Source organism: Lissotriton helveticus, chromosome 1_1 (genome assembly GCF_964261635.1).
Source record: "Lissotriton helveticus chromosome 1_1, aLisHel1.1, whole genome shotgun sequence".
NCBI lineage: Eukaryota > Metazoa > Chordata > Amphibia > Caudata > Salamandridae > Lissotriton > Lissotriton helveticus.
The window spans coordinates 855,318,439-855,334,391 of NC_136057.1; the positions used below are offsets into that span (position 1 = coordinate 855,318,439).

Consider the following 15,953-nt stretch of genomic DNA (forward strand, 5'->3'; position numbering starts at 1 on the left):
ACAGTTTCCCAAAGTCGGATTTTGTTTCATGTAAACAGAAAACAAATAGCACATATGTGCAGGACCTTTTCTTCCAGTGTTTTGGGGCAATTCTGCTTTTTACATGATAATCAGATGGAAGTGAAGAGAGGGCAGGATTTGGTGACAAATGTAGTAAATTTTGTAATTCCTTTATACGCACCTCTACGCGACGCGACCACCAGACGCGCCCCTGACCACCCTGCTGGACGGGGCTATTGCCCGGCTCCCCTCTCTGACTCCTGAGTCCACGGAGGCCCTGGAACGCCCCTTCATCTTGGACGAGGTAATAGAGGCCATCCCCTTTCTCCACCCTGGCAAGACGCCTGGCCCGGACGGATATCCACAGGAGTACTATGCTGCCTTCCGGGATATCCTGGCTCCCCAACCTTTGGTCCTATTCCGGCATGTGGTGGAGAATGGCTACTTCCCCCCTGAATCGGACCTGACCACGATAGTGGTTATCCCTACGACCCAGCCACCCTCCACGAGCTGCGCGGACTACCGCCCAATCTCGCTTATTAACATCGAGATCAAACTTTTTGCCACGATTCTGGCCCAGAGGCTTAAGCCTCCACTGCAAGATCTGGTCCATCCCGACCAATGTGGGTTCATGCCGGCCAGGGACACCCGTCACTACATCTGTCGCCTTCACCTGGCCCTGGCCCACCGTGCCCGCCTGTCCCCATACCTGGCCCTCCTCTTCCTCGACTTCGAGAAGGCTTTTGACACGGTGAGCTGGGACTACCTACAGGACCTGCTGGAGGCGATGGGCTTTGGCCCGTTGTTCCGCCGCCTCATCAGGGTCCTCTATACCAATCCTAGGGCCCGGGTGCTAGTCAATGGGACGCTCTCCGAGGCCTTTCCGATCTGCAGAGGCACACACCAGGGATGCCCCCTCTCCCCACTCCTATTTGCACTAGCGATGTAGCCCCTGGCGACGCTCATCCGGCAAGACCCCATCGTCCAGGGTGGGCCTGGAACGAGAGCCACGTAGACAAAATAGCCCTCTACGCTGACGATGTGCTCCTGTACCTGGCGGATCCGCAGGGTTCAGGCCCCAGGTGTTTACGAATCCTCGCAGACTACGAAGGGGTGTCAACACTGGTCCTGCTCCATCCCTCCAGGGAGTGCTATGAGTGGCAGTCGTCTATTCCCCTCAGACACCACTCGGTTAAATACCTTGGGATATGGGTGGCCCTCCTGCCGGAACATGAGTGGGCATTGAACATCGCGCCCCTGGTGGCCCGGACTAAGGCGGATCTCAAGAAATGGCAAACCATCCCCCTCAACCCCCTAGGACGAAGCGCTCTTTTTAAAATGATGGTCCTCCCCTGCTTCCTCTACATTCTACAAAACATCTCCATCCCCCTCCCCCGCACTTGGTTCCGTGAACTTGACGGGACCCTCACCCGATTCCTCTGGGGAGGCGGGCGGCCGCGGATGTCCTTGGCGCACACCCGCATCCCTCCCTTTAATGGGGGCCTAGGGGTGACCCATCTTTACCTCTACTACCTTGCCGCCAAACTGATAGCCATCCATGACTGGTATGCGGGTGGCTGATCCGACCCAGCATACCGCGTGGACCTCGAGACTATGGACTTTCCGCAAATCCAGGTGTACTTGTACGGATGCCCAGTGCACAGACCATAGCCCCAATCACTAGAACGGTTCACCTGGCCTGGCACGATGCCCTGCACCACGTGGGGTTCGACCGTAAACTCACTCGTCAGATGCCGCTCTGGCATGGCACCTGGCTTCGGGAGGTTTCGTCCTTGAATGGATTCCGCCACTGGTATCTAATTGGCATTTCGGTCCTTGGAGATGTCTGGGTGGGGGATCATATCCATGCCTTTGCGGATCTACAGCAGCGTTACGCCCTCCCTCACGCCCAACACTTTCGGTATCTGCAGCTGCGCCGTGCCATTCATGCGCATCTCCCTTCACCGGTTTCCCTCCCACAGTTCAGTCCGTTAGAAGCCCAGGTGATGATGGGGAATCTAGGCAGAGGAGGAGTGTCCTGTATCTACCACTCCCTGGTGAATAATGGCCCAGCATCCTTGGATAAGCTGCGCGCCCGATGGGAGGAGTGGGTGGGCCCCCTAGAGGAGGCAGACTGGAGAGATGCCCTTATGGCCCCATGAACCCTAACCACGTCCTCCAGGCTACGCCTGGTGCAGACATACTACCTGCACGCGGTTTACCTTACCCCTGAGTGACTCTTCCGCGCCCGCTTGCGACCCTCCCCAAACTGCCCGAAATGCGGCTCAACCCCCGCTGATTTTTACCATATGGTGTAGCTCTGCCCAGTGCTGGAGAGGTTCTGGAGGGGGGTGGAGCGGGAGCTCACACAAGCCCTGGGATGGGAGGTTCCTCATGACCCATTGCGGATGCTGCTGGGGATCTTCGATGGCCTGGATGGTTCCAGGATGGACAAGCGCCTATTGGGGACGGCGGTGACTGTGGCCAAAAGGGACATAGCGATGTACTGGTCGCGTGCCGCAGCTCCTACTGTGGGGGGTGGAGGAGGGGGGTGGACTTGTGTGGCACCCAGGAGGAGGCCCTGTTCGAATTACAAGGCTCCCCAGAATTGTTCCAGAAAATATGGGGGAAATGCTTCAACATGATCCCGCCATAATTCTTGCGGTGTCGAATCTTTCAAGCTCCACCTTTAATGTAATGCAAGATGGGACGCTGAGCTGGAATGTCTTACTGATTCAATTCCGATGTATATGTTGATTTCTGAGCTGCAACCAATGAATTTTTTTTTTGCTGTTTTATATACTCAATAAAGTTGATTATCAAAAAGAAATTGGGAATCCCCCTCACAATATATGGGGCTAAATTAAAAGTCAGATTTGCGTGACCCTATGTCATATTTATGGATATTCGTCCATCAGGCATTGCTTCATCAATATTGGACAAATCTAGTAACCTTGTTAGAAATGGGGTTTCTGGTTGGCTAGGGTATGCACCTAAGCTAGGCAGAAGCCACCACTCTAGTCAGGTCAAGGGAGTTATACACTGAAGATAACCCCTTCTCAACCCCTTGGAAGCTTGGCAGAGCAGTCTGACCTATCTCAGAGGCAATGTGTAAAGTGTTTGCACAACACACTCACACACAGTGACACACTAGGCACACCACAAAAACAACTCTACACAAGGTTAAATAAAAATAGCCTTTGTATTATCCATAAAAACACATTAAAACACAATCACATACATTACACAGTGCCATTTGGCCAATCGGGCTGATGTCATAAACCTTACAGTTAGCACAACCCAGTAATTATTGGTAGGGATGGTTCCTGGCATCACACATTATGCATAAATGTAATTAGTAGTGCACCATAGTAAACATGTGCCACAGTACTCATATCATGAGCACTTCATGTCCACCGTAGACATATGCAGATCACCAATACTGCACATAACACTTGTGGAGTGCCGCCCTTGTAAACGGATCAGGCATTAAGCATAAACATCATTCCCAGTATCCACAATATCTTATGAGGTAGTAATTCATTGCTCAGCGCAGAGCACAAAAGTCTCCGCTCCCCCCCTTTAGGGAAGTGCAAAAATGTTGTTGCAACTTCCGAATCTGAGGCCCCTACTGGGCTCACCCCATGATGCCACTCAAAAGAAATGCCCCCAACAGAAGGTACACAACAGGTGCCCCACGCCACAGGCAAGGGGGCGAGGGTGCAGCTAACCCTGCCTCCATCGATGAAGAATGCCCCTGGTGCTGCATATAAGAATGCAGCTGTCCACTACCACAAGGGGCAGCTCCTCTATGGGGTAAGTAGGGTTATACTGGCTCGGCTCCTCGTCTGGCCTCTGACTAGTCCCGCTGCTGCAAACAGACTGCCCAGCACTCCAAGTGAGTCGGGATCGTGCTGGACTCCCACAGCCTCTCCAACTCCGAAGTGGCCTCAGCTCCGTGGAGCGAAGTCTCCTTTGGCTCCTTTCTTCCTTGTGGGAGCCCTGCCCACAACCAGGCTTCCCCTGCCTGACTTTGAGCTTCTGGAGGGCCGTCAGCATACTTATCTAAGTCTCTGTCCACTTGGCTCCTTTCCTTCAGGTTTCTCCCCCAGCTGAGACACAGCCTTTTTCTTGGTGTCATCATTGCCCTGGTGTCTCTGATGAATTCCTGGCTGAGATTACTTGCAACTAGTGCGCTATATTGCAGCTAAGGCCACATAGCAGGGCCCCGGCTGCCAATAAGTCTCCCAGGCAAAATGAAGGGGAAAGGGGAAGGGGGGAGCACAGCTTTTCCCATAACTCTCCTCTCTCGCTAGAGGGCAGTGCTACTATACCTGTGTCACAGCAATGGCAGTGCCCCTGTCCAGTATGCCGGTGGAGTGAGCCCAACTCCTCGGGCTCAGGCCACCAAAGCGAAAGCGCTCACCATGCACAGCCCTTGTAGGTCCCTGGGCCAGAGAACAGGCAGGCCAGCACATAGGGCCCCTTAGTAGAGGGCAGTCCCTTCAGCCACCTAACAGGCAGCAGCTTAGCCCCAATGGCTGTACCTCCTGGCCAACAGCAGTCCACGCTGTACCTTCTTTTCAGTTCCAGTTCAACAGACATGGGATCACAGCCCCAATATTCATAGTCCATATGTGTTTGTTCTTCCCCCTGGTACAGGGCTCTAAACCCAGTCCAAACCAGTTCTGGGGGCACTTTGCATATCTTTACAAGTGCAACACCACCTCCATTGATAGTGTAAGCCTTGGCTCCAGACACACCACAGGGGGGCAAAGCCATCATTATGGAAGGCAGGCACATCCCTTTTCAGATGCAGGTGCTACTCCTCTCACCACTCCAAATGCAGAGCAGGTCTATCGAGCCTAGCTCTGAGTCACCCAGGTAGGGCAAGACACACCTCAACTCCCCCAGGGACTGGCTGGAGTGAATGCACATTCCCTCTCCCCTGTCAGTCAGAACCAGATGGCCAATAGGCATCAGGCAGGCACAAAGACATAACACAGAGAAATGCCCACTTCTAAAAGTGGCCTTTCTAAAATAGTAATATTAAGTCCACTTTCACCAATAAGCAGGATGTATCACTACTATTCCAAACATACCAAACTTGATCATGATACCCCTCTCAGATCAGGTATTACCACTGAAGCTCATATCAGCCCATATCAGGGAATCACCAATGCATCCCTATGAGTGGGCAGCCTTACAGCAGTAAGAAATCAAATAGGCTATTTGTCACTACCAGGACATGCCACGCAGTTAAGGCACATGTCCTACCTTCTGCCTACATCATACCCTTCCCATAGTGCTAGCTAGGGCCTACCTTATGGCTGACTGATATGTAGTAAAAGGGGAGATACAGACCTGGCAACCATTTTATGTGCCATATCACAGCGGCAGTAAACTGCGCATGCAGGCCCAGCAGTGGCAGAGGCCTGGAACAGGTGTGAAAGGCTACTTTGGTGGGTGGCGCAAACAGTGCTGCAAGTCAACCAGTAGCATTTAATTTACTGGCCCTGGCTATATGGGATCCCACTATTCAAGGGACTGACAGGAAAATTAAATATTCCAACCAGGTGTAGACCAATCTTACCAAGTTTACAATAGAGAGCACCTGCACTTTAGCACTGAACAGCAGTGATAAAGTGCCCAGAATCATAAAGCCGCCAACCAAAGTTCAGATAAAATACATGAGGAAGGCAAAAAGTTCTAGGATGACCCTGCAAAAAGGGCCAAGTCCAACAGTACTATAAATCAAAATAAATCTCTTGGCAAAAAAAGTAAAATATGCCTAAGAAGGTGCAAATGAACCTGTACCAGCATAGTTTCTGTGCTATTGTATTACATCTGATTTGAAACAATAGGACACACCTAAAACCAGCCCTACCGAGAGGCGGCAAATCTATTGCTGCACACGTAAATCAGCACTCCCAAAAGACGAGACAATAAAACAAGACCGAGCATTCTCTTAAGGCGAGGCAAGAAAACAGATTCAGGTGCATTTAAAATGAAACACATATATTTATTAATCCAATACTTTTAGAAGAAAGGCAAAATATATTGGTAAAGATTATATACAAGAAGTAAGGAAAAGGAAATACATCATAGATCGTTCACATTGCATTTTCCAACTCTGCTGGAGGAGCCCATGACAGCCAGGCAGAACTTTTGATCGGGACCCTAAAGTTTCCTGCAGCATCACATCTTTTCCACTGCAAGCTCCCATCTGGGTGCCAAGATTTCCTGCCTTTATTACCTTTTACTCAACCTGAGGAGAAGGTTCTGGAAACCTGGCCCCTTTCTTTTATTACGAAAAACAGAGCTGACCGTACTGGTCTGTTTCAAGGTAAAGACAGACGCTGTACAGGCCCCTGTATTTTAACTCCGAGACAGAAAGGACATTCCACATTTTTCTGCCAACAAAAATCTCTGCCCTGAAAGGTACCACGCTTGCATCCCACACAACATGTTCCAGTTAACTCTGCACGGTGAGGAGCAAAAATGGGTGAAGAGTGAAAACATCCCCTCCCAAACCTGCAAGTGCGTGAGAGCACAGAAAATGGAGTCCGCTACACAAGATGGAGTCAGTTACATAAGATGGAGTCAATGGCCAATATATTATTCTTGATAGCATTACAGCTATATAAAGTAATAGGTTGAGTTTAGCCTCTAGAAACAAAACCAGTGCTAAAAGCACTAGACAATTGGTTCTTAATCTGTGGTCTGGGGTATTCCTGGGTGGCTGCGAAGCCTACTCATGGGGTCAGCAACTGCTTGGAAAATTAGATAATATTATCAGAAGAATAAAGTATATATAAAGCATAATTCCTTAATGTAAAATTTTGAAACGTCCTGTAAATGTGAAGGAATTTTAAATTGGTGGCTAAAATGTTAAGTTAGTTTCGATTGATTGATTTGTGGGAACAGTGCCAGCGCGTCAACCAGAAAATAGTATGAACAATGAGAGGCCTCAACTGGATTATGACAATCTCCAACCTTCTGATTGAAATACAAAATTTACATTTTTTGTAAAGAAAATAAAATATTTAATCATTTGTGTATTATTTGTTTCTTGAATGCTTGTTTCTGTATTTCATTTGTCTATTGGTTTGCGGTTCAAATCATTGAAAATTCTTTGGTTGGGCGACCCCCAGATCCTAATAATTATCCAATGGGGTTGCCCGACTTCCAGTAATTATTAAGTGGGGGTCCACAGTAGTCTAAATGTTAAGAACCACTGTACTAGGCACAAAGGTGCAGATTTATACATGTTTCACACAACGCAGTACAGTGATGCATGAAAGGGAGAGGGTGGGATGCACATTATTTACTATTATATTGCACATTCCTGTCCTCTCCTTGCACTACAGCACACTGTGCTACCTTGAGCTGCATTGTAGGCAGGAGTGTTTTTTTGCAGAAAGGCGTACCTTACAGCTTAAAAACAATCCTTAGAGGCATTTTCTTTTTTCTAAGTGTGCGACAGAATGCTGCACTATTAGAGAGAGGACACTACACGGAAAAATTAAGATACTTCACGTTGCACCTCTGCTGGGAAGGTGTACAATTCTGACACATTCCTAGGTCTACCAGTATTGGTAAATCTGGCAAAGCGTCGGAATACATGGGTGGATGCATGGGAGCACCCACGATCCACATATATAACACTCCCACCATGCAGTGTAACGAAAGGCAGCAACTTGCTCGTTTGAGAAAGTTTATTGTCTTTCCTTATTATTAACCTTTAGTTTATCAAGGCATTCTCCCATCCCTATTCACCCAGAGATTCCTCTACATAAACTGCTTCCGATCTCAAAATGTGTTGTAAACATCCTTCTTGTTCATAGCCATCAGCCACTCTCCTTCAGCAGTCCAGATTCACTGCTCCAACATTCCTCAGTGTGTCTAAAGCACTTCTATTGTTCACCTCCGTAGCATTGCAGCCTGAATTGCTGGACCTCTTATTTGCTTTGCTTTCTTTAATTGACTATAAATATTTGGTGTGTCACTGGGCACTGCAATTTGTAATCCATCCAGGGCTAGATTTATCAAGGTTTTGCATCACACTTGCACCACACTTGGGGGTGCAAGGGTGACACAAATCCTAAGTGAGATTTATCAAGCCACACAAAGATCACCTTGCATGGCCCTGCATTGCTTGATAAATCTAGAGTAACGCAAGGCAGCACAAATTGCTTGCCTTGCATTACTGTGCCCCATGGAGGCATTACATGGGTGAAGCCTGGGTGTTCCATGCATCCACCAATGGATTTGGGGGTATTTCCAAATTTACCATTAGCAGTAGACCTGGGAATGTGTCAAAATGCTACGCCTCCCCCGGTGAGGTGTAACAAGGAGAAATATCTTTATTTATCACTTTCTTTTCTCTTTCTACGTGTGCTGCATTCTGCAGAACACATAGAAAGGGGAAAATGCCTCTCATGATTGTTTTTGTGCAGTAAGGTGTTCCTTCCTGCACACAAACAATCCTGCCTATGATGCAAGCACCTTTGCACCGTGACGCAAGGGTACCTGCATTGGAGCTAGGCAGCCTAAATGCAGCATTGCTAAGAAGGACATGAATGTGCAGCATAATGTTAAATATGGCACATTCTCGCCCTTTACCTTTCTGGGTGAAAAAATTATATATATGGGCCCAAGTATTTAATGTGTTATATTTTGACCTGACCAGTCCTTAGCCCATTTAATACTATTTAGAACTAATTTAATATAGTATTTTGAAACATAATAATTATTTGCAATAATTAATGTTCGTCTTTTTGTGTTTTAAAAATATTTCTTTTATCATGTGTCTACTTTTGCAGGGTGCAATAGCAGGACTTATAATTGGATTAACTATGGCATTTTGGGTTATGATTGGATCCTATATTTACCCTCCACTTTCAGGAAGTAATGTTCCTTTAGACCTGTCAATCGAAGGGTGCAATATAAGTAGCATGATTTTGGAGAGCAACTGGACTGCTACCACAGATATCCCATTCTCAATAAAATTTCCTGAACCGGAAATCATTGAACGGTGAGTTATGTCTTTATGCTTAACGTCTCAGGATTATTATAGAGTTTTTTTAAATGTGATTACAATGTTACTTGTCAGAGGTGCTGTTGTTAATCACAATAATAATTTAATAATGCTATGGTGCTTAATGACACATTCTTGCAGTAAACAGCAATATTATTGTCATTCCAAATCAATTAGATCTCAGCTTCATGAGTGTGAAATGATGTGAAGCTAAGCAGAGTTCTTAAAATGCAAATTTAATTGGATCGGAAAGATGCAAGCAGTCAATCAATCAGGGAGTTTTGAATCTAACCCTTAACGGTCTCAAGGCGCTGAGGGGGGAAGGGGACTGCAGTTCTGGTCCGTGGAAGAGCCAGGCCTTGAGGGTCTTCCTGAAGATGTGCAGAGTGAAAGGCGCATCTGAGGTTGATCGGGAGCTCGTTCTAGGTCTTTGCCGCCATGTAAGAGCAGGCTTTTCCACTTGCTTTGGCTCTGTGGATGCGCAGTCTTTCAGCAAGGACGAGGTTGGCGGATGGAAGGATTCTCTTGGGTGTGTGGAAGGAGTTTCTTTCATTGAGATATTGGGGTCCGTTGTTGTGTAGGCATTTGTAGGTGTGTGTGAGTATCTTAAAGGTTACTTTCTTCTCGATGGGAAGCCAGTGGAGGTCTCGCAGGTGTTGGGTGATGTGTTTGTGTCGAGGGATGGCAAGGATGGGTCTGGCTGCGGTTTTCTCTATGCTATGGAGCTTGCAGAGCAGAGATTTGTTGCTCCCGGTGTAGAGGGTGTTTCTGTAATCCAGTCTGATGGTTATGAGTGCTTTGGTGATAGTTTTTCTCGATTCGGAGGGGATTCCATTTGAAGGTCTTGCGAAGGATGCAGAGGGTGTTGAAGCAGGTGGAGTCGATGACGTTGATCTGTCGAGTCATGGTGAGGGAGGAGTCGAGTATATTGACGAGGTTTCGGACATGCCAAGGGAGGTGGGCCACCAGGTGTTGTGTTATGCGGAGGGGGAGGGGCAGAGGACAAGGATTTCTGTATTTTCCGAGTTAAGTTTCAGGCAGCTGCTGCTCATCCAGGATGCGAAGGCCCTCATTCCTTCCTGGAAGCAAAGTCTTGTGGGGAGGAGGTCCTTAATGAGGGAGAGGATGAGCTGAGTGTTGTTGGCGAAGGATACTATGCTGAGTCCATGCTGTCTGACGATGGCGGCAAGGGGAGGCCATGTAGATGTTGAAGAACATGGGGCAGAGAGATGATCCTTGGGGTACTCCACAATTGATCTCTGTGGGTTGAAAGAGGAAGGGCCGAAGTCTGATTCTTTGCGTTCCGCCGGTGAGGAAGGAGTGGAGCCAGTTGATGACGATTCCCTGGATTCAGGCGTCGTGGAGTCTGGTGGTGAGAGAACTGTGGGAGATGGTGTCGAATGCTGCAGAGAGGTCAAGTAGGATCAGGGCCGCAGTGTGGCTTTGGTTGAGGATGGTGTGGATGTTGATTGTGGAGGCGAGTAGGGTGGTCTCGGTGCAGTGGTTGCAGTGGAATCTGGATTGGGAGGGGTCGAGGATGGAGTTCTCTTCAATGAATGTTGTCAGCTGGACGTTGACGATCTTCTCAGTGACTTTGGCTGTGAAAGGGAGGCGAGAGCTGGATCGGTAGCTCTTGAGGTCCGTTGGGTCTGTTGAGGGCTTTGTGAGGACGGGTTTTATTTCTATGCATTTCCAGTCGTCGGGGAATGTGCCGGCTTTGAAGGTGGCATTGAAGGTGCATCGAAGGTTCAGGTGCGATGACAGAGAAGGCTCGGTTGAAGATGTGTGGAGGGCAGGGGTCCATGGGGGCTCCAGAGTGAATGCCTTTCATGGTCAATGTGGTGAGCAGTGAGTCTGTAAACTCGCTTAACTTTGCAATCAGCAGAAAAGTGAAGTCAGTAAAGTTTATTTTTAAATTGCGGCAAATGGTGTGTCTCCCTCCCTGAGCCTCAAAGGCTCCGAGAACACATCCCCTGGGACTGTATCTTATTTATAATTGGGGGGGGGACATGCAATCCACCTCCCTGAGGCTTCTCAGGTCTTTGGGACCACATCCCAGGGCCTCTCTTCATAATAGGTGGGTGTTCGGGTGACCATCCAGGGCACCCACCATCCAACACATTGGGAGCCACGGGCAGTCCAGGGCCCCAACAGTCTCAGTTGGCTCCCTGTGTGGTGCAGCAGCCCACATTGCTCCCTCATGGAGGGAGCAGCTATCTATACTGGCTCCTATCGGGTTTGAGCAATATGTGTTCTGTTTCCGGACTTGCAGGAGTTCAGGCAGGGAAACATAACTCAAAATTTCTCCCAGCCAACAGGAGCATTTTTAAATCTCCTGTCAGCTAGGAACAGATTCCCATACTTACTCATGTCTGGCGGGAGATTTAAAAATACTTCCACCAGACGGGCACAAACATATCTTTACCTGCTCGTAGCAGAGTGGGCAGGGAAACTACTGTGTCCCGGGGTTGGTACCCTGGGACACAGTCACTTAAGTTGTCCCTGAGATATGGGGATCCTGAGGACTATAAAGACTCATGGAGGGGGGCCTAATGGCTCTCCTCCCTTTTAATAAGTGTGAGGGACTGGGAATGGGGCCCGGGCCTTTTTAAGGCTCAAGGAGGTGGGTTGTGCAGTCACCCTCCCATTTTCTTTACATTGCAGCCCCTGGGTATGGTGTCCCTTTGCCACGCAGCCCCTCACCTTTTTTAATACATTTTGGCCCCATGGGATGGGACTTGAGGTATTTTTAGGCTCCAGGAAGGTGTCACACGACCCTTCCCTTGTTTTTCTGCCACAGTAGATGGTTCTCCAGGGGCCTCTCAGAGGCTCGGAGAGAGGGGCAACACATCCCCTCCCCTCATAAAACAACATGCACCACCTCTTCCGGGCCCTGGCCCACCCCAAGAGGTTTTAAAGAAGCAAGGGCACCCCGCCGCCCCCTCTGAGAGCCCATACGCTTGTCTGGGAGGCCTAGGTATCTATTCCCTGCCTCTGCCTTTTTTTGCTTTTTTCTTTGGTCTTGGGACTGAATTGAGAGTCCTAAGATGGCTCCCACGACATCAAGGTTGATGTGGTGTTAGCCGAACTAATCTCAGCTTGCGATCTGTCGGGTCAACAGATACTCCGCAGTGTGATATAAAAAAACAAAGCTTTAACTTAAATTTCTCCAAAAATATCGAACAGCTTAACATCAAAACACTCTTTCTGGACCAATATCTAGCTTTCTACCAAATTTGGTATAAATCCGTTCAGTGGCTTGGGCTGTAGTTGTGTCTAAAGTTCATGGAGAAAAATGAAGAGGGAAAATGCGTTTTGGGGCCTCTCTTTTTCTTGGCTCCTGCTTGACAAATCACCCAGATTGTATGATAGACTTTGACAAAAGGGATTTAACATCTATATTCGACATCAGTAAAACCGAGTCGATGTCAAGAGATATCTCAGCCATGGCCTATATTAGAACTAATGAGGTAAATCATAAACATAGTGTTATTACTTACAGTCAAATCCTTTCTGTGCAGGGTATACAGACATATCTTATAATGACAAGAAATGCCCAACACAGATTCTATTTAACACGGTTAAGATTTGGCACAATACACTATATAACTGCTTTTCGTGACAAGAAAATGGGTCCGTATAATTTACTGAATTGCCCATGCAATGGAAAAAACAAAAACAGTCCACACTACACTTTATATTGTTATGTGCTTTGTACAGTGATATTCGGAAGTCTGTTTTAAAACCTCTTTTTTAATGAATAGATTGTAGAATTATAAAAAATGCTTTTAACTTTCTATGTAGTATGGACAATATGAAGATTATTTGCACTGTTATCTGTTTTATATTAAGGGCAGTAATGCGTAGGAAGGAATTAGCACACTTAGATGAACTACTGTATGAGAAAAGTGATCATATTAATTAGTAAAATATCTGCAGAGACCTATACTGATATGATATTTGTGTGTGGCACTATTTCCTGTTTGCGACCCCTGACATATTTTGATTAATGATCCCCTGGAATCTCTATGAAAAATAAATTGCAATTGAATTGACATTTTTAAAAGTGTATATTTGTACCCAATCAAAGTATGCTTTTATGGATGTATATTTTACACCGAATAAAGCTGTTTTGACTTGACAAATCACCCCAAAAAGTTATTTGCATCACAAAAAAGAAATATCCTATGAAAACACAATCCTAACTACAACTACCCAGTGTCGGTGGCCACTGGGTAGTTATAGTTAGGTCTGCTTTTCCATAGACAGAGAGCTTTTTGGTTTGCTAATAACTTTGGTGCTTTTGGCAAATCTTTAAAAAAACTTTCCAAAAATAAAAATTCATTCACCTCAACTCCTTCTGGGAAAGGTCTTCGGGTGATTCATCAAGGAGGACCAAGAAAAAAGAGGGGTCCCAAAATAAAACATCCCCATGCATTTTCCATAGACCTTTTCAGAAAGTGTGCTTATTATGATTTGGTGTAAATTCGTTTAGTGGTGTTTGGGAAATTAAGATTGACAAATATTTGTATAACTGGACGGTTGGGATCGAGGGGCTCTCATGAGAGTCCCTTTAACCCCGTTTAAAAAAATAGAGCCTTCTGATTGGCCCAGGGGGCTTTGTTTCCCTTCGGCCAATTCACATCCGAGGGAGTTAGACTCTCATGGGAGCAAGCACTCTGACTGGCTGGCAGCAACATGTGAAAAATTTTGCTGGCAGCCATTACAGGACTCAGTGCATTTTAAAACACAATCTAATGGGGCTGGGTAGGGATACCCAGCCTCCTCTAAGGCCTGTGGGAGGAACCCAGATGATTAAAAAAACTGCAGTTTTCTTTGTTATCCTATGGGACTCCAACAGGATTACAGCAAACAAACAAAAATTAAATGGCAATCCCCCATTTAAAAAAAACTTTTGGGAGAGGGAGCTTCAGTAGGGTCTCCCTCCACAAGCCCATTTTAGGCATCCAGGCCACTATCCATCAGTGTCTTGTACGTTCATTAAGGGGAGCGGTCACATCCCTCCCTCCTGGCTGAAGGCCACACCGGGGACCCCAATCCTAAGGGGGGAAATGTGAAAAAAGGGGACAGGGCCTTACTCACCCCCTCCTCAAGCCTTTGTTGGCCCGAGGATCATATCCACTGGCGCTGATTTCCTATCAAAGTAAATTTTGGCCATGCATTCTCTATCCTCTATTTTTAATAGGCCCCGGGGACCCCATCCCACAGGACACAAACTGCAAAAAAGGGGCCTAGAAAATAAATCTCTGGGGACTGCCTCTTCCAGACCTGCTAAAGTACTCTGTCCCAGGGGCCCATCAGTGATGTCATGAGTGATGTCACTGACTATGTCATGAGTGATGTAATATGTGACGTCATTAGCAGTGCTTTGCGGGCGCGCCAGTTATAGTGAGTACAACTAACTATAACGTGGGAATTTCAATGGTTTTGTATGAGTAAACTGTCCAGCTAACTATAACTGTTATAAAACCTATGGTTTTTTCAATGAATTTGCTAGGTGTTTTAAATGCTAATTCCTAACTATAACGTGTGTAAAACCTATGGTTTTTTCAGTGAATTTGCAATGTTTTTTAAATGCTAATTCCTAACTATAACGTCTGTAAAACCTATGTTTTTTTTTGTGAATTTGCAAGGTTTTTTAAATGCTAACCCCTAAATAACACATGTCTAAAATTCTTTTTTTTTATTATGAATTTAAATACAACATCAAAACACTGAAAGTAGTTCTTTTTCTCCTTTCTTGTTTGCCCTTCCTTTAGTTTTTCAGTCCCTTTAACTCACTCCCCTACCCTTAGTCCCCTTCTTTCAGTTACTCTTCAACTCCTCTTTTGTCACTCACCATACTCCCCTTTTCTCACTCTTTCACTCCCTTCCTTCCCTCAGTCATTTCAATCACTCATTTATGCACTACACTTTCATTCAAAAAAATGAACAACACAGTGTTTAAGAATATAACTCTTTTTAGAGAATTGAATGAGTTCTGAAAAGAACTGTTTTTTTTCTTTTGTTTTATATTTTTTTTTCCTTTCTTTTAAATTTTGAGATTTTTTTTTTTTTTTAAATTCAGGAACTGCAACAAGGAAACTGTTCAACCAGAACAAAATAAATGAAAAATAGAAAAACAATTATCTCCTTTCAGAGCATTTGTGACTCTGAATCCTGCGTTCAATTAGATTCAGGCTCTGTTCTCCATAAACAATAATATCAAAACATTTGTTGCACCACATATGCACATGTGCCAAATATGGCCTAACGTCCATTTCTGCTGTTGCTGGCGATGGAGGTGGAGCTGTAGATGTGCTGGCCACAGCTGGTGGAATCTGCTGGGCCAGAGCTCTTGTGGCTGCTTGGGCATATTGCACAGGGTGCACATTTTTTACATGTCTTAACATGGTATGAATAGAAAAAGAGTATTTTTTAAGAGGGTTTCCCCTTGAAAGAACAGTACCACAAAGGGTACACGTTACTTTAGGGGCATTTACCTTTTTTGATGCTCAGGAAAAGTAAAAAACTTCCAACTTTCTTAGCTGGCTGACGATATTCCATGTGGGAGTCAGAAGAAGAAGATGATGTTTCTTGTCTTTCTGCCATCCTGTTCTTTTTTCTGCCTCCAGCTCCAAAAAGGGTCCTTCTTCCAGGAGAATAAAGCAAATAGTGAGGGAAATGGGTGGGGTTTTGAAGATTCTAGATCTGTAACTAATATTAACCAATGAAAAATGTTGTTTTTGAGTCTCATGACTTGACTTTTTTTTTTTATTCAATTGTGAGTTTTTTTTGCCCATCGGAGTTGTTTAGGGACTCCCTGAGAAACTCTAGCAACTTTATAAAAAAAAAAAGGATTTTTTGGGCCTTGGGGGTCCTTAATGGACCCCCTGAGAATACCTAGAGGGTC

The 15,953-nt window shown here is 46.2% G+C and overlaps 1 protein-coding gene across 1 annotated transcript in view; it reads left to right on the plus strand.

The window, feature by feature from the left end:
- LOC144763009 (sodium-coupled monocarboxylate transporter 1-like) overlaps nt 1-15,953 on the plus strand; it is a 797,300-nt gene that overhangs the window by 704,946 nt on the left and 76,401 nt on the right. The window contains exon 12 of the mRNA XM_078648324.1: nt 8,826-8,993. Within this exon, the coding sequence (XP_078504450.1) occupies nt 8,826-8,993 (168 nt within the window). The remainder of the gene's footprint in view (nt 1-8,825; nt 8,994-15,953) is intronic.